The sequence below is a fragment of the Citrus clementina genome, unplaced genomic scaffold, assembly GCF_000493195.1.
Source record: "Citrus clementina cultivar Clemenules unplaced genomic scaffold, Citrus_clementina_v1.0 scaffold_3, whole genome shotgun sequence".
NCBI lineage: Eukaryota > Viridiplantae > Streptophyta > Magnoliopsida > Sapindales > Rutaceae > Citrus > Citrus x clementina.
Genome location: NW_006262339.1, coordinates 13,969,331 through 13,991,888, shown reverse-complemented (window position 1 = coordinate 13,991,888; position 22,558 = coordinate 13,969,331). Strand labels below are relative to the sequence as shown.

The 22,558-nt window shown below is 34.5% G+C and overlaps 2 protein-coding genes and 1 long non-coding RNA gene across 8 annotated transcripts; 2 read left to right on the top strand and 1 right to left on the bottom strand.

Moving 5' to 3' along the window:
* Positions 1 to 680: 680 nt before the first annotated feature.
* Positions 681 to 2,677, bottom strand: LOC18049670. 3 transcript variants are annotated; one of them, XR_002906501.1, is made up of 3 exons: positions 1,892 to 2,677; positions 934 to 986; positions 681 to 828 (listed from the first exon to the last, which is right to left on the bottom strand). It is a non-coding gene; the product is annotated as an uncharacterized LOC18049670 (long non-coding RNA). The 3 variants fall into 3 exon arrangements; XR_002906502.1 differs by lacking the exon at positions 1,892 to 2,677 and having other exon boundaries at positions 896 to 1,884; XR_002906500.1 differs by lacking the exon at positions 1,892 to 2,677 and having other exon boundaries at positions 934 to 1,884.
* A 295-nt stretch (positions 2,678 to 2,972) lies between these two features.
* On the top strand, positions 2,973 to 7,964 carry LOC18049669 (uncharacterized calcium-binding protein At1g02270). Of its 2 annotated transcripts, XM_024189856.1 has the most exons (10): positions 2,973 to 3,335; positions 3,441 to 3,539; positions 3,638 to 3,743; positions 3,901 to 4,121; positions 4,203 to 4,279; positions 4,383 to 4,491; positions 4,600 to 4,725; positions 6,554 to 6,664; positions 6,757 to 6,864; positions 7,127 to 7,963. In XM_024189856.1, the coding sequence occupies exons 1-10, from the start codon at positions 3,192 to 3,194 to the stop codon at positions 7,361 to 7,363; spliced, it is 1,338 nt and encodes a 445-aa protein (XP_024045624.1). In that variant the 5' UTR covers positions 2,973 to 3,191; the 3' UTR covers positions 7,364 to 7,963. The 2 variants fall into 2 exon arrangements, with proteins under 2 accessions (XP_024045624.1, XP_024045625.1); XM_024189857.1 differs by lacking the exon at positions 4,600 to 4,725 and having other exon boundaries at positions 7,127 to 7,964.
* A 6,023-nt stretch (positions 7,965 to 13,987) lies between these two features.
* LOC18049668 (NAC domain-containing protein 62) lies at positions 13,988 to 16,592 on the top strand. Of its 3 annotated transcripts, none has more exons than XM_006441217.2 (6): positions 13,988 to 14,297; positions 14,390 to 14,667; positions 14,767 to 14,988; positions 15,087 to 15,452; positions 15,596 to 16,078; positions 16,167 to 16,592. In XM_006441217.2, exons 1-6 carry the CDS (start codon positions 14,132 to 14,134, stop codon positions 16,464 to 16,466), a joined length of 1,815 nt encoding a protein of 604 aa, XP_006441280.1. In that variant the 5' UTR covers positions 13,988 to 14,131; the 3' UTR covers positions 16,467 to 16,592. The 3 variants fall into 3 exon arrangements, with proteins under 3 accessions (XP_006441280.1, XP_024044682.1, XP_006441279.1); XM_024188914.1 differs by having other exon boundaries at positions 15,578 to 16,078; XM_006441216.2 differs by having other exon boundaries at positions 13,989 to 14,297; positions 15,593 to 16,078.
* Positions 16,593 to 22,558: the final 5,966 nt, after the last annotated feature.

Below are 22,558 nucleotides of genomic sequence, written 5' to 3'. Positions count from 1 at the left end.
GATTTGAATGACAAGCGGAATTGGAATAAAGCACGGAGCAAGTACGAAAATGTGTCAAAATGGGAAAATGAGTTCGGCAAACTGCACATATGAAATTGATGGTAGCTGAAAAATCAACGCATGTGTTATTACATTGGTATTAACAATGGCCGGGCTTGAAATACTTAAATGTCTCTGAACATTAGGTGGTTGAATAAAAGGAGAATGACCATATGGCCAAGATATTTGTAATTTGTTAGTTGACTAAATAATAGCCTTAGTTGGAATAAAATGGATATGAAGAAGAATAGTTAACCAAATGAAGAGGTGCTTCCAAATCTGGTTTGATTTGGTAATGGGCGTAAATGAAGTAAATGGTGATGCAGAAGTAAATGCAAGGGAAGAGATGGACAAGTAGGGTTTAATTCATATGCGGCAAACACAACTGTAACAGTGAGAAGATACTGGAACTGCATATGTATAAAGGTGGATTCAAAACTCCAAGCTGCAATGTCGACATAAGAAATATACAACAGGAGTTCAAAACACATAATTGTCATACATCCATAACATTGAAACATGTCCCCATAAAGCAATGAATGCTTATCAAAACACAGTTGAAGACTTGAAGTAGGTTATATTGTGAAATAACAGTAAATATAGAGCATATAGAATGTGTATAAGTATCCTAGTTGGTGGAGTTCCTTTGACAGCATCGGTTTGAATGTAAGAAATAGATAAGCTTCGGCTTCAATCATAGGAAGAAAGATAACATGGACAGATGTGGAAGGGCGAGCACATGGCAGCATTAGGGATCATGCATGTTGGGACACGGTCACCTTTACAGGCCTGCAATTTCAAATAGCAAAAAGAGTAAGTGAAAATGCAATTATGAATAACTGTGTGACAAACTTACTTATGGAGTCGTCATCATTGCTGCTTAATAGTACTCACAAGAAGTCATGTCCAGCGGTAAGAGTTTCGGCCAAATATGGATTGTACTGAAACTGTTATGACATGGGCAATTGTTAATTGATCAGCTATTTGTTACATTAGCATACAGTCAATGAAACATATGTACAACGAGCTGTAAACATGTACCATTTCCCCTGCATCACCATCTAAATGCTTGCACTTAACTTCATTTTATTACTTGCTGCAATTTCACTTTTCCTGTTTGTACTTTCCACACATGTTCATAGTACAACTTACTAACTTCCCCCTTACTGTTGAATTGCCAGACATACATTCAATTTTTATTACATTAACTTAAAAACATACAAAACATCTAAACTAATTAGTCCCATTGTTATTATACAAGCACAAGAAATTATGATATCATTTTCAAAATTTCTGTGTGATTCACATCTGACTTGTCACTTCGTAGATGCTTCTACAAAGTTGCAGCCGAAGGCATAGTCAGTCTGAAGATAAAGAAAAGGAAATATGGCAAACACATAGAGCAAACCACAAGTTTCTCATCAATCATACAACTTTAAATGGGCCGTGTTCAGCTGCTAGAGTATAATCCCTAAATCATTTTCAATATTTTTTCCCCTTTACTCCACTATTTTCTACTTCTCTATAGGAAATCTGACTTCCCACCACATTATTCGCAGCAACAATATTCAACTCAATTATTTCAGGTTCAGCTGCCACTAGCCTGAATTTCTGTTGCCGAAATCCCTCCCTCGTACAATTTCAATACACGTGTTTATTAACATAAAAATAATAGTAAAAAACTCCTTTATATTACTACATTGTTCATAAAATTTCCAGAAATTTAATTTAAAAATTTACGCCCTGCACTCTCATATCTTCCCATTATCCATATGAAATCTAATTTCGCACCAACTATATTATCAGCTACAAATGATTCACGTCACAAATCTCACATTAAAATTTCACTAACCTTTAATGATGGTTTACGCAATCCTATCCATTTCTTCAATACGACCACAACAAATCCACAAGTCACCACAATCGTCTTCGAAAATTTAATTCAGCGTCGCTGCAGCAGCTATAGTCACACACAATTACGAAACTGGTGGTTGCTTTAGGGAAATCGCTCACGTCGGGCCAAATACGGTTAAGGATTTACAGATCCCTAAAACTACTCTTGTACCTCAAATGGGTTTGGGCAATTGCCCGCTTCACATCATTGTTCGTGACTAAAATCTCAACCGTTGGATAACACTCTTTATAATCTAACGACTGGACTAGATAATGACAAATGAAGGAGGCACGGTGTCCTGGGGGCACGGTAGCTGGACCCCAAAACAAAAGCCATTACTACAAATTAAACAAAAATAATATCAGAGAGAGCGGCAGAGATAGGGAGACAAATTGACATTAGACGCAAGCTCCGACAGCAGTTGACAGACGGTGATGGCTGGCTATGTGAGACTTGACGCCTGGCTATATGTGACGTGACGGCTGAACATGTCGTAGCAGTAAAATTAGTAAGAAAGAGGCGAGCTATTTGTTGTATTCTTACTGTTTTGGGGTTTTGTTTGTTTGCTTGTTGACGCAGTTCGGTTTTGATTTTCATTAATCCCAACCGAAATGGAATAGTTGAGTTCAGGTTATTAGACAAAATCAAACCCAATCGATTCGGTTTGATTCTCCGATTTTCTGTCCGCCCCCATAAATATCCCCACCCTGGTGGCAAAATGGTTAATTTCTGCCTATACCCCTTAAGTTTTGACAAAATATCAATGTCCATCCAAAACTTTTGAGATGCGGTCAAATCACACCTATAGTTCTTTCAAATTGTGCAAGTAAAATTGGATGGACACAGGATGGGTAATATTTGATGACATGTCGGACTTCGTGAGTCTGCATTGACATTTATCAAAACTAGGGGTTAGGACTCACTGTGGGCGGAAATTATCCATAAATAAAAATAAACTGAAGAAAAAGAAACGGTGAAAACGGAGAGAGAGGGAAGGCGAATGAATATGAAGCGGTCGTTAATTAGAACAACCTATAAATAAACAGTAATAATAACAGCAATTAGCATTCAGCAATAGAAAGAAAGCGGAAAAAATTTAAAAAAATTGAGGGAGGAGACAAAAACATCCGTGATGGTGGCTTTATTCCATTTTGCTAACTAAATTAACACAAAAACAAAAATATTTTTTTTTGAAAAAACTGTTGGGTTTCATTAGCATTAAAAGTAACAGAAGCAGATACCAAAATTTTCAAAAACCATGAGAACAAAAATGAAGGGAAGAATATCAAGAATAGGGAGTTATGCGATATCATCTTCGATTAGAGATCATCAACAACAGCCTTGCATTACTTGTACCACCTTCAACATTCTTGCTCCCATCTACAAACGCCTCTCCAATGAGGTTTCTTTTTGTATTGTTTTGCTTTTTTTGTTTTTGTTTTTATTTTCGTGTATTTTTATTTTGTTTTGGGTTTAATTTAAAATTTCAAATCATATGGAGGATCAGAATTGCCGGGAAAGTGATTGCAGAGCGTATTGGTTTGGTAGAAACCAGAGGATATTAGATTGGCTGTTGTATGAACGATCTTCCATTATTTGTCTTCAGGTTTTTGTTTTAACTTTACTTTCATTAAAATTTACATTGATTTTGAACTTCTATGCAATTTATTTACTTATAAATTTGAAATATATTTCTAATGGCAGGAGTTTTGGGTTGGTAACGAAGAGCTCGTAGACATGTATGAGAAGAGATTGAGTGATGCTGGTTATGTCAATTTCAAGCTTGCCCGTACCAACAACCGTGGCGATGGTGTGTGTATTTCTTTTCTTTTTTTTTTTTGTTAATAACATTTTGTGAATATTAGTTTCCGAAGTGTAAATGAGTGGAAATGAAATAGATGAAAAAATTATGATTAGAATGTTGTAGCTTGGGGGAACAAAAGAAACTGATGAAGTCATTATTATAGGTCTGCTGACTGCGGTGCATAAGGATTACTTTAGAGTTGTCAACTACCGGGATTTGCTCTTCAATGATTTTGGAGATCGTGTTGCTCAGTTGTTACATGTTGAATTAATAGACCCTTTTTCACAGTGTCGAAATGGTGATCTTCGGCAGGAAATTCTCATTGTGAATACCCATTTGTTATTTCCTCATGATTCTAGTCTCTCTTTAGTCCGATTACATCAGGTGAATTTGTTTTTGCCTTTTCATTTTTATTTTTTGACATAATTTCTCATTTTGATCTCAATTACATCATGTTTCATTTAGGTATATAAAATTCTGCAACATGTGGAGTCTTATCAGAAAGAACACAATCTCAAGCCCATTCCTATCATACTATGCGGGTAAATTTATGATTGCTTTTCTTTCCATTTGGAAGGTATCTTGCTTTAGTATGATTATTATCCTATTTAATTTCTCTGACTTGCGTTTTATATTTCACTATAGTGACTGGAACGGGAGCAAACGCGGGCATGTTTACAAATTCCTCAGATCACAGGGATTTGTGTCATCATATGATACCGCTCATCAGTATACAGATGCTGATGCACACAAGGTCATTTTAATGTTCATGCAACAAGTTTTATTCCATTTCATCTAAAAGCCTGGTCGAAGCAAATATGTGTCGATTATGTTTCTCATATCTTTTAGATAATCTTCACAGTGGGTTAGTCACCGCAATCATCGAGGTAACATATGTGGCGTAGATTTCATATGGCTTCTTAATCCCAATAAATACCGAAAATTATTGAAAGCGAGCTGGAGTGAAGCAGTATTTGGGATGTTCAAGGTTAGATCTCCCTATCTGACAAGCCTATCAAAATTCATTAGGTGTACCTAGTCATATGATTTTTGATGAGATGCATCTGTTTCTTACCTGAATTAACTGACTCATTCAGTAAGTAGCTTATTGTTGGCTGATTTTGGCTACAAGTTTCAATGCTTAGAGAAGTGATTTTAATTAACTAACTCTACATTTCTTCTCTAAGAGCTGGATATGACCGTCCTTAGTAAATTACTGTTCAAAAGTAGCTGCAGAAAACTATTGAAAGAACAATATTGAAGTAGGGATTAAAAATTTTCGAGTTGGATATACCTTCTCTCAAAATTCTCATGCCTGGGATTCCATATACATTCCTGCCACAGCAAGAAGCAGATTATTTTGGTCGACTTATGTGGCATTGCTTCCTCTCTCTTTCGCTCTCTTTTTTTACTCTTAGGCTTTTAAAATGTGTTGATATTGATAAAAGGCCTAAAAAACTGGTTGAGACGTCTCAGTTTACTAGTTTCTCTCAACTTCAGATTAATTCCCCATTTCTTTTCTTCGAACGATGGTGTTAATGAGTTGAAATGAATCTCTGGTCTTATTCTACTTGTGGCCAGAGTCCTCCAATCTAACAATATCCGATAATAGTGGCAATCCTCGAGTCTGTCTTGAATTCTCTATGCAGTGTCTTCAATTTCCTGAAGTCTCTTAAAGCAGGCTGGCATAAGTACCGTATTTCTTATGCCTCTGAATACCTCTTTTGCTGGCTGTCTTACCCATTGTATGTAAATTGCTTTTACTCTGAGCTTGTGCAAATAACAAGACTCTGCACAATTACTCCCATGGTGTCCACTACCTAAAAGTGATTTATAGATTTGTGTAGGGCGGAACCAGGATTTTGATTTAGGCGTTGCCAAAATACATATAAAAAAACATTGCAACAAAAATAAACTAAATGCTATTCAAAATCTTAAATTAATGAAAATACAAATAATTATATATTACACCATATGATTCACTCATGTATCAAAATGAACTTACGAATAAAAATTAATAATTATAATTAATAAATTAACAATGCACACATCTTAATACTAAAGTAACACACATAATTCATAAATTAATACAAAACAGATTGTGCCTAAAAATATAAATTAAAAGTTCATAATGCAAAATTCCTTATTAAATAATAAGAATTTGAAGAATAGGTACAAAGAATATAAACCTTTAAAAAAAAAAGAAGAAGAAGAAAGCAAACTTTGGATCCTTGGCCCTTGTGAGAGAATCAAAGAACTTAAAAAGGAAGTTGAATGGGTTGTTCAGTTATGTTATGTGAAATAAACTTAAAAAAGGAAATGGAAGATGAAGTTGCCAATTTTGAGCCTTGGGGATTTGAGGTACATTTTTACTCTTTGATGGGGGTAGAAAAAAGTGGTGTATAAATAAAAATTAAAATAATGACTGTAAAGTAGGAGTATTAATATATTTTGAATGTTTAGGAGTTGTTGGTTATTGATATTTTTCTCAACCTTTTAGTTTTTATTTAATATTTTAAAATTTCTATAATATTAAAAAAATTTCAAAATTTTGGTGGTTGCCCGGGCAACCCCGGGTGTATGAGTGGTTCCGCCACTGATTTGTGGTTGATTCAAAGGACTGTTTTTTCCTTTTAAAATGCAAGACTTTTTGATCTCCTTGCATATGATAATATTACATTCCTAGTTTTGCTGTCTACTTAGGTCTTCGAATAGGTTTGTATTTGGTTTTTAGCTCAACTTACTACATAAGATGTAAACGTACCAAGCAACTTCATGAGTTTTCTTCTCTGAACATGAAACGTTCTTACTTTCAGTGTCTTCTGCGGAGAGCTTCCCTTACAGAAACTGATGCATTTGCATTTCTGAAAGCTGACAATGATGGCGATTACATTACCTACTCAGGTTTCTGTGAAGCTCTTGAACAGGTATTGTGTATTGTTATATGATCTCAGCTCATTTTCTCTTTATTTCTCTCATGGTTTCTGAGCAGGCCTCTCAATGTTGTGTCATTCTTCAGCTTAATTTAACTGGCCACAAACATGGTCTCGCTGATGAAGAGACAAAGGACTTGTGGGTCCAAGCTGATATTGATGGGAACGGTGTCGTTGATTATAAAGAATTTCAGGTAGATTCAATGAAGCTATCTTTATATAGCTCTCAATTATGCGTATTATCAGAACGTTCCTCAAGCACATGCAGATAAAGCTATGTGATCTTTGTTGAATCCTATCTATTTTAGATTTTCTGCAACTTAAATTTGTGTTTCATCTCTGTACTTTGAATCTAGTGGGTTCTGAATAATGATTACTTGCATTGATGTCAATGCTTTTAGTTTTGTCTGTGATCTCTAATTATAATGGTAATGCTTCTACATGATGGAACTGCAGCAGCGAATTTGGAAGACCACATGGTCAGATCAAAGAAATGACCTCAATGATGAAGATGAAGATGGTTTTGTGAAAAGTAGTCTGGAGCAAACAATTGGTTTTAGCGTAAAGAATGCAGTTCTCTTCCCTCCTGAAGTAGAGAAGGGAAGGTGGCCTGAAAACTATTCTCTTTCTGATCATGCCCGTCTCACTGTGGTCTTCTCACCAATTAGAATGCCATGCTCTCGGTTATCTTGACTAACCTCACATGCTATGCAATTTGAGTTTGAAGCCACATTAGCATATAGGGCAAATAGTTTAGAAGCCACATAACTGCTTCTTGGATTCTTCAGATGACACATCCATACAGGAAGAACATAAGTACAGAGGAAGGGTGCATGGTTCATGCAATGGGATGCTCAAATAGCTCATCGGATTCTTCTTGGGAGAGCTTAAGATTCCACGAAATAGTGCTGTGCTCAATGAATCATGCGGTATACGTGCTGCCCTACAGAACTGCTCCGATTCTCTTACTGGGAAGGGTAGCCCAGAGGACGATATTTAAGATGATAACTGATTTCAACCCATGCAAATTGCACTTTCTCTTAATAGCCTTGGGGGCTAGTGAAAGAAGGCGAGTGAAAGAAGATAGAGATTTATTCAGTGGTTGACACGAGTGGTCTTGAAGCAAAAAGTTTTTGTAAGTAGAGTTTGAAGCACCCACTCTGTAACTTATTGTACATGAAGTACAAAATTCCAATTGGAGTTTAGCACAACCATCATTAAATTGGTGATATCAAAATGATTTGGGCAATGCTCACTCCTCTACCTTTTAAAAAAAATATTAAAAAATTAGGAAATTTAAAGTGTACATAGTATGTTAAGGAGAGACTCTTTAGCTGGTTACATCGACTGTGCTTTTAAGGATTACTTCTTGCATTGTCGGTTCTGTTTTGTGTAGAAGAGAACATCATGAGAATTAAGAAGTACCTTAATTTAAGAAATAAAAATTTAGAAAAAAAAAATCCAAATTAAAGAATAGTCTATTAGAGAAACACAATAACGCCAATAATTCTCTCACCTCTGAATTTTTTAGCTGATGGCTTTTAAAAGATTGCTCAGCATTAGCAACCAAGATGACTTTCAAAAAGAGAGAAAAGTAAAAATTGTTTAGCATGATGACTTTTAAGCTATTGCTTGGCCATAGCATTCAAGTTGGAATCAAAGCACTAAGCATATTCGTAAAGCCTGATCTTTTTATCTAAGATAAAGAAAAGCTTTCAACTTTAACAAGCTTATCTCTTGGTTGTATTACTTATTTGTGCCTCCCACGTTTTAGAATGAGAAAAGACCCTGAACAATGAAAAAAATCACACTTATTCCATAGAATTTAATCAATTAGTATAAGATTATTATCTATTAGGGAGATAGTTTGTTTCTCCCAACTAAAATCAATATATACCAGTTACTCTTTATTATTTTCGTTATAACTAATAACTCTCATGACATACTAATTTTATTGTATTATCTATATTTTCAAATATATTATTATTCATATTTATTATTAAATAAATAAATCATAAGAATGGATATTAAAATAAAAAAATTAAATACTAAAAAGAATAAATATAGGTTTGGGTGTAAAAAAAATAAGAGTAATAATATAGCCACAAACTCTTGTATAAACCAATGTGTCATTAATTTATTGGTTGAATGAAAATATAAAATAATATAAATAAATCATGTGGGCCAAAAGATATTTAATTCAACCAACGAATTAATGCCACATCAGTTTGTATAAAATAAGTTTGTACAAGAGTTTATAGCTATATCATTACTAAAAAAAATAATTATGAGACTTTTTTTTTATACTTTTTGTTATTTTTAAACATTTTTCTAATAAAAAATATATATTTTATATTCTCAAGATAAAATATCTAGGGATGGCAATGAATTGGATCTGATCCAAGATCCACGTGATCCAAATCCAAATGGATCGGATTTGGGTCGGTTTAAAATGAATTTGGATCGGATTTGGATATCGATGTGCGGATCTAAGTAAAATGCAAGTTATGCAACCCAAGAGGGGGGGTGAATTGAGATTTTAAAATTATGCAATACAATTCGCATAACAATTTAATCTATTGCCTTAATCAAATCAAAAACAATAAATTCAATCAAGCACAATATTAAAAGAGTAAGGGAAGAGAAAACAAACACAATGATTTTTACGTGGTTCGGCTATCCCCGTCTACGTCCACGCTTCCAAGCACACCCGGCTTGAGGATTTCACTATCCAAGCCTCCCAAGGCTTCAAATGTTTACAATTGACTTCCAATGTGTCAATGGACCTTTACAACAAGAGATTATTTCCCCAATCTCTTCACCCCAAGTGTTTCTCACACTTGTACACTCACAATTTAATGAGAAATGAAAATCACAACAATGAAACTCTCTTTAAGAGTAGATAACAAATTATAGCTCAATGATGATTCAATCAATGATGATTTGCGAAATGGAAGCTCAATATATGTTATATGATCTTGTTTTTCCTTGTATTAGTTATTAGAATGAAGTTTGAGTTGAATTTTTATAGTAAAAGCCCAAAAACTAGCCGTTATAGGCAAATTCCCGCGCCCAAGCGGTTAGCCACTTGATTATCCGGCTAGCCGCTTAGGAACAGTGATATTACCGTTATTTTTGAATTTTGCTACAATAATACTGTTCACTGAAATTACACTTTGACCAAAACTTTCTGTAATTATACTATGGCCCAAAACGTTATAAAACTTTATAAATATGTCCAATTTCAGAACTTTCTAAGAATAGTTGTCTTTCCTAAAATTTTTGAAATTATGATATGACCCCAAATATTTTATTATTTCGCACAAAGGTCTTTTTCAACATAATACACATATTTTTTAAAGTTCTCAAAACCTTTCATTTTAGTCCAAAATATTCATAAATTATAGTGTGGCCCAAAACATTTCAAATGTTTGTAAAAACGTCCAACTCCGACATTTAATACTTATTAAAATCAAAGATTTCAAAACTTAGCATTTAAGTCCAAATTACTCAAATCCACAAAATATTTTACTTTGTAAAAATAAAATCTTTTACTTTAGAAAAGTATTTAATTAAATTAATCTCTTGAGCTTCTCAAATGCTAAATCATGCATCAATTAAATCATACCGGCTTTACAAGAATTTATCGCACTAATTTGTTCGTTGAACTCTAAACTATATTCTTGATGTCGCCGTTGTCCGTTGAGTGTCTTCAATCTTGATTTCACTTAATTCACTTATATAAATATTATCCTTAAAAAACTAGTGAAAATGTGAAATACAATATTTATTATTTTTACTTAAGACACATGTTTGTTATCATCAAAATTACATTATGTAAAGCCCTTTAGGCTAACACTAAGATGGATCTGGAGCAGGTCTGGATCTATCTTAATATCTAAATCCATATCCATATTCACTAATCTTTTAATTTTATTTTATTTTAAAAGTTTCTTAACAATTGTGGAATTATAATGATAATAAATTTTATTCATAGCACATTAGTGATATTTACCATGCATTTAAACTCTTCAAACTTAAAGGTTAGTTTTGTAAATTTAAAGGTCAGCCAACCCCAAAGCATGTACATATAATATTCAAATTGCAAGTCAAGTAATACAACTCCGATAATTTATTTTATTGTATTGGCTAAATAATTTTTAAGGAATATAGTTATTCATATATTTAGTCAAATATGGTCATAATAAAGATAATAAAGCACTAAATATAAATCATATTTAATTTATATGTCATTATCTAATGTTGTAGGAATGAGGGTGGGTGTGTCGTGGATATTAGAATGATGAAAGAGACAATATAATATTAGATTGATCTTACTCCTGCAATTACTTTTGAAGAATATTTTATTATATTTCTTATTTGTTGTTTTGTGTAAAATCATAAGTTACAATATTTATTATATATTTTTTAAAAATTATATAATTTATTTGTTATCAATACATTTTAGCCTTCAATTTTCATTCTAAAAAATTATTACTTTTTTATTGCTAAGTTTTAGATTTCATGACGGATTTAGAATAGATTTGGATTTTAATTTTTTTTTCGGATTTGGAGCAGATATAGATATTTATTTTTTTTTTTGGATTTGGATATGGAGCAGATACGGATCTTAATTTTTATTATGAATATGGATCTAGAGCAGAGTAGATTCAACCCATATCTACCCCATTGCCATCCCTGAAAATATCGAGCAAATAACTCATTTATCCGTTTTTTCTTTTAAATTTTTATGTCAAGGAGATATTGGCTATTATGAAAAATTGAAAATAGTAAGGGATAAGTTATATATATATATAGGGAAATTGACAATCTCCTTAATATATTATATTCGATATTGTATCACGTTTGGTGTAATATAAATGGTAATGTATATATAAAAAAAATTAAATTTTAAAAACATAACAACAATAATAATTAATAATATAATAATTAGAATTATAGTATGTGGAAGCTGACTAGTTGAAATGAATACAATGATTAGATGATGATAATAAATTTTGTAGAGAAGAAACTTTTTTGTGGGCAGCAGGGAGAGGAAATTTTCTTTCTAAGAATATCACTGATTCAATATCTATTTGTTTTGAGATTAACAATCTTAATTGAGTAAATTTTGAAAAGTGGAAGCATTGGTTTTTTTTTTTTTTGAAAATATTAACAAAATAAAGAAGTAACGCTTATAATCATTTCTACACGGTAAAAAAAATATTTTATTTTTAAGGTCAAAATTATCAAATCTAAAGAGACAATCATGAATGGAATTAATAACAGAGAGAGGCTTTCCTACAATATTTACATAACTAATTTTTTTTGAATTTTTAAAAATATTAATTACACTAATTAATAAATAGATAACTAAACTTTGGACCTTCTAAAATATAGGGCTACGATTGTCTAATTCATCTAGTGCTAAAGTGAAGCGCAGGAGGGTCCGACTGAGGCGTGTCTTCTCTAGATTTCTACGTTTTTATGGTGTCACCCTGGTATTGGGTACATCGGCAGAAGATTCTTCAGATGATATTGATATTAGTTTTTCGAAGTTTGATCAAGTGGGTGCACACATCATGTGGCAACCTTTAATTGGACGAGCTGTAGGTCTTTATTACACAGGCTTGTCCAGTGAAAAACCATCGTGTGGCATGTTGGTGAGCGATGATGCTCACTTTTTTTTTTTTTTTTTTAACTAATAGCATTTTTTTTCCTGGGGTTTGCGTTCACACTACAGTCTATACTAGCAGACACAATTGGATGAAAAAGTGACATATGAGGCTGAGGAGATGTGTCAAGCAACGATTAACGATCAAGATTTGTCCAATACATATCCCATGTGAATACTAATCGACATTATTTATTTGGCACATACATCCAAAATTTACAGAAAATTTATAAAAATAACCATAAAATTTTTATTATTTTCATAATTAACCCTCTAAATTTTTTTTATCAACATTAGCCAAACACACACTTTTTTTCCTAAATTACCCTTGTTTACAAACCAAAAACAACTTTCTTTCTCCCTTTTTATCAAACCAAATGCAGCTTTGCACTCTTGAATTATCACTGGGGACTGCAAAAGGCAACGGAAACGCCGACGACGAACGGTAAAAGTGAAATCTAATCATAATCCATCTAGATCCAACACCAATCAGCATCACTGAGTGGTATGAGTTTTTTTTCTGAACTTGCGAGAGAGTTTCAGTGCGATTGCTTACTGCGAGTCGTCGGTGAATCTGCCTTTTGGTGCGACAGGCACCTGTCGCACGAAGCTTGGTGCGACAAGGTGAGGCAGATCTCCCACGAAAATTTTGTGTGTGCGACAGGTGCATGTCGCACCAAGCAATCGCACTGAAACTCTTTCGTAAGTTCAGAAAATAACTCATACCACTCAGTGATGCGGATCGATGTTGGATCTGGATGGATTATGATCGGATTTCATTTTTATCGTTCGCCATTGGCGTTTGCCGTTACCTTTTGTCGCCGCCGGTGATGATTCAAGATTGCAAAACTGCGGTTAGTTTGATAAAAGGAGCGAAGGAAAGTTACTTTTGGTTTGTAAACAAGGGTAATTTAGAGAGAAATACTTATGTTTGGCTAATGTTGATAGAAAAAAATTTAGAGGGTTAATTGTGAAAATAACAAAAGTTTTGTGGTTATTTTATAAATTTCCCAAATTTACAAGTCTAATAAAGATAATATAAATGTCACTTGGATAATAATCAAAATTCTTAATTTGATGCACACAAATAATTTTATTAATTAAATTTATACACGTTCCCGAATCAACGATTTAGATTTATCTAATATAAATCTCACGCGGATACTAATCAATTCCTAATTGTTGATTTTGGTGAACAGAAAGTGAGTCTGGACACAACCAAACTTACTATTATCTTAAAACTCATCTTCATCGATTTCTCTCGTTGTGTCATTTTAATAATTTCAAAAACCACAACTGCATCATAATTTTGGTAATTGTCATTAAAACTGGAAACAACGACGAATGGGAGGAAACTGAGACTAAGGCAACTTCCTAGTACATACCCTTCTCTCTTTCCAAGACATGATGTGACGTCTTACGGTTGACGTGTCAAAATCTCATTTGCTGACGGACGCAAAGTCCCCACTTTTAAAACTTGTTCGAAAAGCTTCATCCATTTGTCGATTCTACCCTGTAATTTCGAGTATAAACAGACAGAGATTAGGGGTAGAAATGGAATAAGGGAATAAAGAAAACGAGTAAACGCGGAATATACGAGGGGTTTAATACGCGGGGTTTTTAAAGAAGACGAAGAAAACCAAGTCCCTGTCTAATTTGATAGAGTTTGGTTGCTTTTCCTTTCTTTTTCTTTTAAGGCCATTTTAACAGCTGAAAAAAAAATAAAAGAAGGTTGATACTAGTGGTAGTGAATATCTCTGAGAATTTGATAATAGGGTTTCTTAGCGATGGCAGTGTTGTCATTGAATTCACTGCCACTGGGGTTCAGATTTAGACCAACGGATGAGGAACTGGTTGATTTCTATTTGAGGATGAAGATCAACGGACATAACGATGAAGTCAGTGTTATTAGTGAAATTGATGTCTGCAAACGGGAGCCCTGGGATTTGCCTGGTAATTAACTTTTTCTTCATATATTCTTGATTAATAATGACAGTAATAATTAACTCACTCACTAACAATTTGAGTCTGATTTATTTTTGTAGATTTATCAGTTATAAAAACAAAAGATCGAGAATGGTTCTTTTTCTGCCCACAGGATAGAAAGTACCCAAATGGGCACAGATTGAACAGAGCAACAGCAGCTGGGTACTGGAAAGCAACTGGTAAAGATCGCAAAATTAAGTCTGGTAATCACTTAATTGGTATGAAGAAAACGCTTGTATTTCATATGGGTCGTGCTCCTAAAGGTAAAAGGACCAATTGGGTCATGCACGAGTATCGAGCTACTGCTGACGATCTTGATGGCACCAAACCCGGCCAAGTAAGACCAACGCTCACTTTGTTGTTTGATTTTGTTAAATGTTATTGCCTAATTGCTCGTTTTTAGGCTGACTATGGAAAAAAAAATTATGTGTTGCAGAGCGCTTTTGTACTTTGTCGTTTGTTTAAGAAACAAGATGAGAGTGTTGAAATTTGTGTCGAAGTCGAACCCAGTGAATCATCTCCTACTTCGGCCAGATCTGAGTTTGCGTTAGATCAAACATTGCTGGACTGCAAACCTTCTGTTTCTCATTTGGCGGAGAAAGTAACATCTAATTTGCAAGAGTGTCAGACCAAAAGCTCGGAATTTACAGCTACTGAGGTGATAATCATGTGCTCAATCTCAATTTTTTTTTTCCTTCTGTATTTTGCACAATGAAAAATGTAATGGAATAATATAATCTATATTTTCTACTTTAGATTGATCAAGCCATGCAAGAAAACTTTGGTGATGTGTTTACTACAGTGATGTTGGAGCCACTAGATTGCACCCTGTTTCCTCCATTGCATTCGCCCTCTCCAGTGGAGAAAGGATCCTCTTCCATATCTCATTCTGTCCGCAATGATTTGACCACCATTGATGAGAAGGGGCAGTTACCATCCGAATCAGATGCCTATATTACGGAGTTCTTGGATTCTATTCTTAATACTTCGGATGAGAATTTGTTTGATGAGAGTGACTGTCAGTGGAATTCATTCTTTGTGAGTGAGACACCAAGTAACATGACTTTTGTTAAGGACAGTGGATCATGCAGTGAGTCAGATGCAGAAGTAGCCCAAGCTCGCGTAAGTGTTGCTTCAGGACTTTCATAATTTTATCAAGTTTATGGTATATTCTTGCAAATAATGCTGATAAAATTATTAGTTTGCTGTGTTACTATAATGGGAAGTTTTGTGTTTGCTTGACATAGTTGTTCTACATGCAGCAGCCCAACCCAGACATTACCAGTTCTTTGTGTTTTAAGGATAACATTGCAAGAGCAAGTCCTTTAAAGATGTTAAGAATGCCAGAAGACTTCAGAACTGTGACCTCTCAAAACAGTGATAATGAGCCGTCAATAAATTTCAGAAACTCATGTTACTTAGATGACTTCTGCAACGCAGATGTTGAATCTTGCGAGCAGGACGTTTTCTCTTCTGTTTCTACAACTGGCCAGTTCCATGATGCATTTGGTGGTTTTGGTGATTCAAACAATCACGCAGTTGGAGTTGCCAGCAGAAATATTGTTGCAACTGGTATTAGAACTAGGATGCGCAATCCACAAAGTCTTCCATACAGAGAGGGCTTTGTGAATGTGAAGCAGGGTGATGCTCCAAGAAGATTACGGCTGCAGTGTAAACTTCAAGTTGGACCAGTAAGACTTCAGAGCTGCATGCCAGAGGAAGATGAATCAAAACCTATTGTTGCAGAGGTTAGAAGTTTTTAAATGGAGATCGTCTTGAAGTTCTGACGATATCTTTACGTGTGGTTTATGAATTTGATTAAATTTCGATGTGCAGGGTGTAGCAGATGCAGAAAAGGAACTGCCTGTTAATGCTGCTACTGGTGCGATGTATGAACTAAAGGGAGATTCCCAACTAGCATCGAATGAAAACAGTAATATTTCTGAAGAACAGACTACAGATGAACGGACAAAAGGAAGATTAAAGAGCACTGTTTTGATGGATAAAGATACCTCAAACACTTTTCGAGCTGGTCACTCAAATCACTCATTTGCTGTTTTGTTTAGGGCAGCTGCAGTTGTAGTAATGTTTGCAATCTTGGTCAGCACATGGAGATGTCTTTGCCTTAATTTTTGAAGCTTGCTTAGATTTCTTATCCCTTTGTTTGTATAATTTTCCCATCTTCTTTCTCTTTCTCCCTATGAGATGACTAACTTCGCGTACGAGATAGTTATTTATTTTTTCAGATGTTATCTTTCTGTACATATATATGTAGGTAGTGCAGTATATGCCTGAACCTAACTTTGTATTTTGATCCTATAATTTAATATTATAGCTAGACTTTTATTATGTTTATTATACTTCCTACATGAATCCACTGACTAAAACACTGAAAAGTATTAAGAGCAAACTTGTTGCAATTTTTCGCCCTACCAGTGGGCTAAGATAAGAGACGCAATGCTCTCTTCTTTCTTCTATTGACTAGGAATATCAGCTTTATTGGCAAATTCATGTGAAACTTGTTGTTTCTAGTTTCTATAGCCTAAAATTAGATTCTATATAAAATGAAAGTATACTCCGAAAGTCATGCACTACACCTTATTTAGTGTTTAGTACATATTTGAGATTATTAGATTTTCAAATAAGTGATTTAGTAGTGTTTGATAAACTTACCTCAGAAGTGATTTTCAAATAATACATGTAGTCTTAGGTGGACTGTAAAGATCTGAGTTTCACTTTAAAAATCAGATTATTTGAAACTCAGTTTTTGTACAATACCAAATATCCTTATTATATATGTGTGCGCGGGCGCACACATACGCGTGCGTGTGTGTTTTTAAGACTACCCCACGTATGGGGTTTGAAATTTTATTTATTTATTTTTAAAAAAGAGTGCAACATAAGTATTTTCTAAGAGGTTACCCAATACTCCTTTCATCCAAACATGCTTAATTGTGTAGTTTTAATGGATTCAATGCATTAGTATTATTTATTAATTAACATTTATTGTTATTGATACTTAGGGAACAGGGAATATACATAGAAAGTTAAAAGTGAACCAATTTTAAGTTTGTGAAATAGTTTGCCTCAAAATAAATATTTAATTTTACAACTATAGCCAAAAGCATAATTTGTCCATTTTACTCATTTCAAATTTTCAATGTACCTATGCAATTTTATGGTTAATTATTTAATAATACTATTATATGATAATATGAAGTTATTAAATATGTTACCAAATTATGTACAAACATAATTATTTTAAATTCTATATTAAAATAGATTTGCATGAAATCCCAGACATACCCTTAATCTCTGCTGTAGGAACCCTAAGGTGTAATTAGGGGTGGCAACAGGGAGGGGAACGGAGGGGACTGACATCCCATCCCCAATATTCTACATATGTCCCCGTCCCTATCAAAATTGCTTGAGGGGAGGGTATGGGAATCTTCAAGTAATAATAGGGGATCCCCGAAGGTTTCCAATTCCCAAATAATTAATACGTTTTTAGTTTTCAAATTTGATTTAATTAGATTAAAATAAAAAAATTTAAATAAAAGAAAAGTTTGACAATATATCTTACATTAACATTAACTCATTATAAAAGTCACACTAAAAAAAGAAATCATTAGAATAATTATCTTCATCAATCTTCGTAATCTTATAACAAAAAAAAAAAACTCTTATATCAATAATAAAATGAATGAATGAAACTTATTTCATTCTACTCCATCAAACTTTTGGTATACGTAACATCAAATAATGTCTTTCAAAACAAAATTCGAATAATATGATTTTTCTACAATATTGATGTGTGTGTTGTCTATGAGCAATCATATCTCTTGGCCACCGACTATGATGTGACTAACACTGTGAGCTGGGCTGTTGGCTGACAATGCGACTATCTTGGTTGCTCGGTCGCCAGTGATGCGACATGCTACTGAGTTATGATGAGTATTTGTCGTGCTGTTGGTTGATGAAGCGACAAACTAGGTTGCTCGACCACTAGAGACGCAACATGCTATTGAGTTATGATGATACGAGGACGAGTTGGGTGCTGGCTACAGCACAAATAATTTGCAAAGGATGAGTGAGACTGTGAAAGAGTGACTAAGAGTTTGATTTGTTGATTGTCGGGTGGTGGGCTTTGGGCTGCAGTTAAGTTATATTAAAGTCTTTATATTATTTGTATAAATATTTAATATTTGTTATTTACACCAATATTTAATATTTTATAATTTAAAATTTATTCTAGAAATTTAAAATAAAAATAAAAAATTAAAAGGGATAAATGAAAAAATGGGGAGGGGATCCACCTCATCTCATCTCTTTCTCGAATTAGAAATTGAAAAAAAATCATTACGTTGCCACAAAGATTTTTACTATTGCTAAGTGTAATGTACCCTTCCCCAATTTTGCAAAATAAGCCCCCGTTTATAAAAGATTGTACAACACACCCCCTCAAAAGATTGTACAACACACCCCCTCAACCTTAATGTGTAAAAGGATGATGATATTTATTGGAATAGAATCTTCTCTCAATCTTCTCTCTACTGAATTTTTAAATATCTTCTGTTATATTTTTTTTAATGACAGTGTATTGATAAAAATTAATTTTTTATTTATTAACAATGTATTTACTCATATATGATCGGATCAAGAGAGTCTTATCCCAAAGAGTTCTGCTATTTACCCTGGGTCAAACCCCGAAGCCAATAAACGACGCCTTTTCAATCCTTTTTTTTTCCCTTCCATTCTCCCTAAAACGAAGTCATTTTAGCTTGGTTAAGGCAGCAATGACAGCCCCAAATTGCTCAATTGGATCAGTTCATACTTCATAATGCAGGAAAACTGGAAAAGAATTCTTTAATAAGAAAGAAGCTCAAATGATTTAAAAATTTCTACATCCTTCTGGGTTTCTGAAACATCTCCGACAAACTCAAAAACCATAAAGAAAAATCAGACAAAGTTAAATAAAAAATCTGCTGAAGAACTTCACAAAATTTACAGGTTCCGCTTTGACTTTTGTGACTGTGTTAGCTTAAGCTAGAACTCAAATGCGGAGAGCAAAAAATTTTGGTAGCTGTAAAAGCTTGTTTATTGAATATTGAACCGAGACTTTTATACAGCCATTACAAACAAGAATGATCCAAAGTGCTAAGATTAAGGAAGAATAATTCAAAAAAAAAATCTTCACCCTGCAAACCAGGATTTATTCAACACGAACTAACAAACTCAGAAACTAAAGGGATAATCTGTTTAGACTTAGTCAGCAAATACTTAACAAATCCTCCCTTAAACTGAACTGCAAAATTTACAGTCAGTTTATCTCTTGAACGATGCATACTCCAAGCTGTCCTCTCATCTTCAAGAACAAATCCAACTTCAATGGTTTTGTCATAATATCAGCTAATTGGTCTTTAGAGCCACAATGCACCAAATCAACTACACCATCTCTGGTTAACTCTCGAAAAAAATGGAATCGAATATCGATATGCTAACTCCTACCATGCATTATAGGATTCTTCGAAAGCTTAAAAGCAGAACTATTATCATAGAAAATGGTACATTTACTTTGATTGAGTCCAAGTTTCCCTAGAACCCTCTGCATCCAAATACTTTGACAGGCACACGAAGCAGCAATTATAAACTCTGCCTTTGTTGTAGAGAGTGTCACAACTGGCTGTTTCTTGGAACTCTACGCCATAGCTCTAGAACTCAATTTAAAGACATAACTTGAAGTGCTTTTTTGATCCTCACTATCCCCGACATAATCACCGTCAGAGAAAGCAATCAAATTTTCCTCACCACCTTTCTTCTATAATATTCCCATCTCTATTGTTCCTTTCAAGTACTGAAAAATTCTCTTCACAGCCTGTTGATGCAACTCAATCGGTGCCTCCATGAAATGACTTATTAAGATCAGGTCTGGTGGCAGTCAAATACATGAGACTGCCCACCATTTGCTTGTAAGTGGTGGAATCAACCTTCATACCTCATTCATCTTTCACAAGTCTACAGCCAGACACAATAGGATTTTTCACAGGATTACAATGCTCCATTCCGAACCTTTCAAGTACCTAATTAACATCTTTGGCTTATGAAAATTCCAACTAAACCCTGCACCACCTCAACTCCGAGGAAATATTTCATTCTTCCAAGATCAGACATTTCAAACTCTTGCTTCATTGACCTCTTGAACTCCTCAAACATCTTCCCATCATTCCCAATAAAAATGAAATCATCAACATACAAGCTGACTATAATGATTCTTCCATCTCCACCATTCTTTTTGAATAAAGTGTGCTCATTTGAACACCTTTCGAACTCTTCTTTGATAAAATAAGACTCAATTTTACTGAACCATGCTCGTGGGGCTTGTTTGAGCCCATACAATGCCTTTTTCAACCGATAGACTTTGTTCTCAACACCCTTCACTTCATAACCTTGTGGCTGCTCGATCAAAACTTCTTCAGTGATCTCACCGTGCAGGAAAGTACTCTTAACATCAAGCTGAAACACCTTATAATCTCTGCTAGTAGCTAGTGCAAGAATTAATCTAATAGTATCCCAACGAGCAACAGGGGCAAATACCTCAGTATAATCAATGCCACCTTGTTGTGTATATCGTTTTGCTACGAGCCGAGCCTTGCATTTGTCCACTTCTCCCTTCTCATTCAGTTTAGTTTTGAAAACCCACTTTACACCTATTTTCTTGGCTCCCTTTGGAAATTCTGTCAACTCCCAGGTACCATTTCTTTCGATGGCTTGAATTTCTAGGTCCATGGCATCTTTCCAAGTAGAACTTTTAACAACCTCTTCGAAACTTACTGGATCACCTGATGATGTGAGCATAGCTAGCTGCTGCATTTCTTCTTCTTCAGAAAAACCCTCACGGCTTACATAGTCCACTATCCATACTGGTTTTCTTCTGATCCTCCCTTGAACGGGGATTATTTACATATGTTGATGTAAAAGAACCCGAGCCACTAACTTCACTTTGCTCAAGCTGTCCTTCTTTTCCAATGACACTTTCATTCACAGATTCCTCACTTTCTTTTTCATCTCCCCATTCAAGAGTATCACTTCGAGTTGCTTCAATTGTTTTCTCCTATCTCCAATTTTCTTCTTCTTCAAACATCACATCTCGACTTATGACAATCTTCTAAGATTCAGGATTATACATTTGAAAGGCTTTCGATTCTTCACTCACCCCTAAAAACACACACTTGAAGCTCTTATTGTCAAGTTTCTTCCTCTTGATGTCTGGTATGTGAACATGTCCGATACAACTAAACACTTTGAAATACTCCACTGAAGGCTTGAGTCCACTCCATGCTTCTTCAGGTGTTTTGTCTTTCACTGCTGAGGTAGGACATCAGTTGAGAATATGCACTGCCCAATTTACAGCTTCTGGCCAGAATTCCTTAGGAACTCCTTTATCAGTCAACATGCACCTCACCATGTTCAATAGGGTTCGGTTCTTTCTTTCTGCAACCCCATTTTATTGTAGGGAGAAGGCTGCATTGAGTTGTCTGACAATCCCATTTAAACAACAATATTTGTTAAATTTCGATGAGGTGAACTCCTCACCTCGGTCAGTACGTAAGCTAGAAATATAATTCGCTTTCTCTTTTTCTACCATGCTTTTGAAAATTTTAAACATAGCAAATGCCTCTAACTTAGCATGCAAGAAATAAGTCCACATCTTATGACTATAATCATCTGTAAACGTGAGTATATACCTCTTGTGGCTATTTGATTTAGGAGTGATAGGACCACAAATGTTAGAGTGCACAAGCTGCAATGGTTGATAAGCTCTCCACAAACTTTTCTTGGAAAAGGGTCACAGTGCTACTTGCCAACAACACAATCAGTGCATAATTTGGCAGAAGGTTTTGAGAATCGGCAAACCCTTCACCAGCTTTTTGTATGCCAAAGTTCTCAGGCCTTTCATGTTCAAGTGTCCAAACCTCCGATGCCACAGATTAGTTGTTGTGTCCTCGGTTGCCATTCGAAAACAAGCTTGTCCCGGAGCATAAGTAGGTGCAGAAGCACACAACATAAACATCCTATTTGCTGACATGTTTGTTTGCATAATTAACCCTCTCATTGGATGATAAATCTTGCATACACCATATTGAATCACAATGGCCAAATCTTTTTCTTAAAACTGTCCAATACTAATCAAATTACTCTTTAGCTCGGGAATGTAAAATACCTCTGTG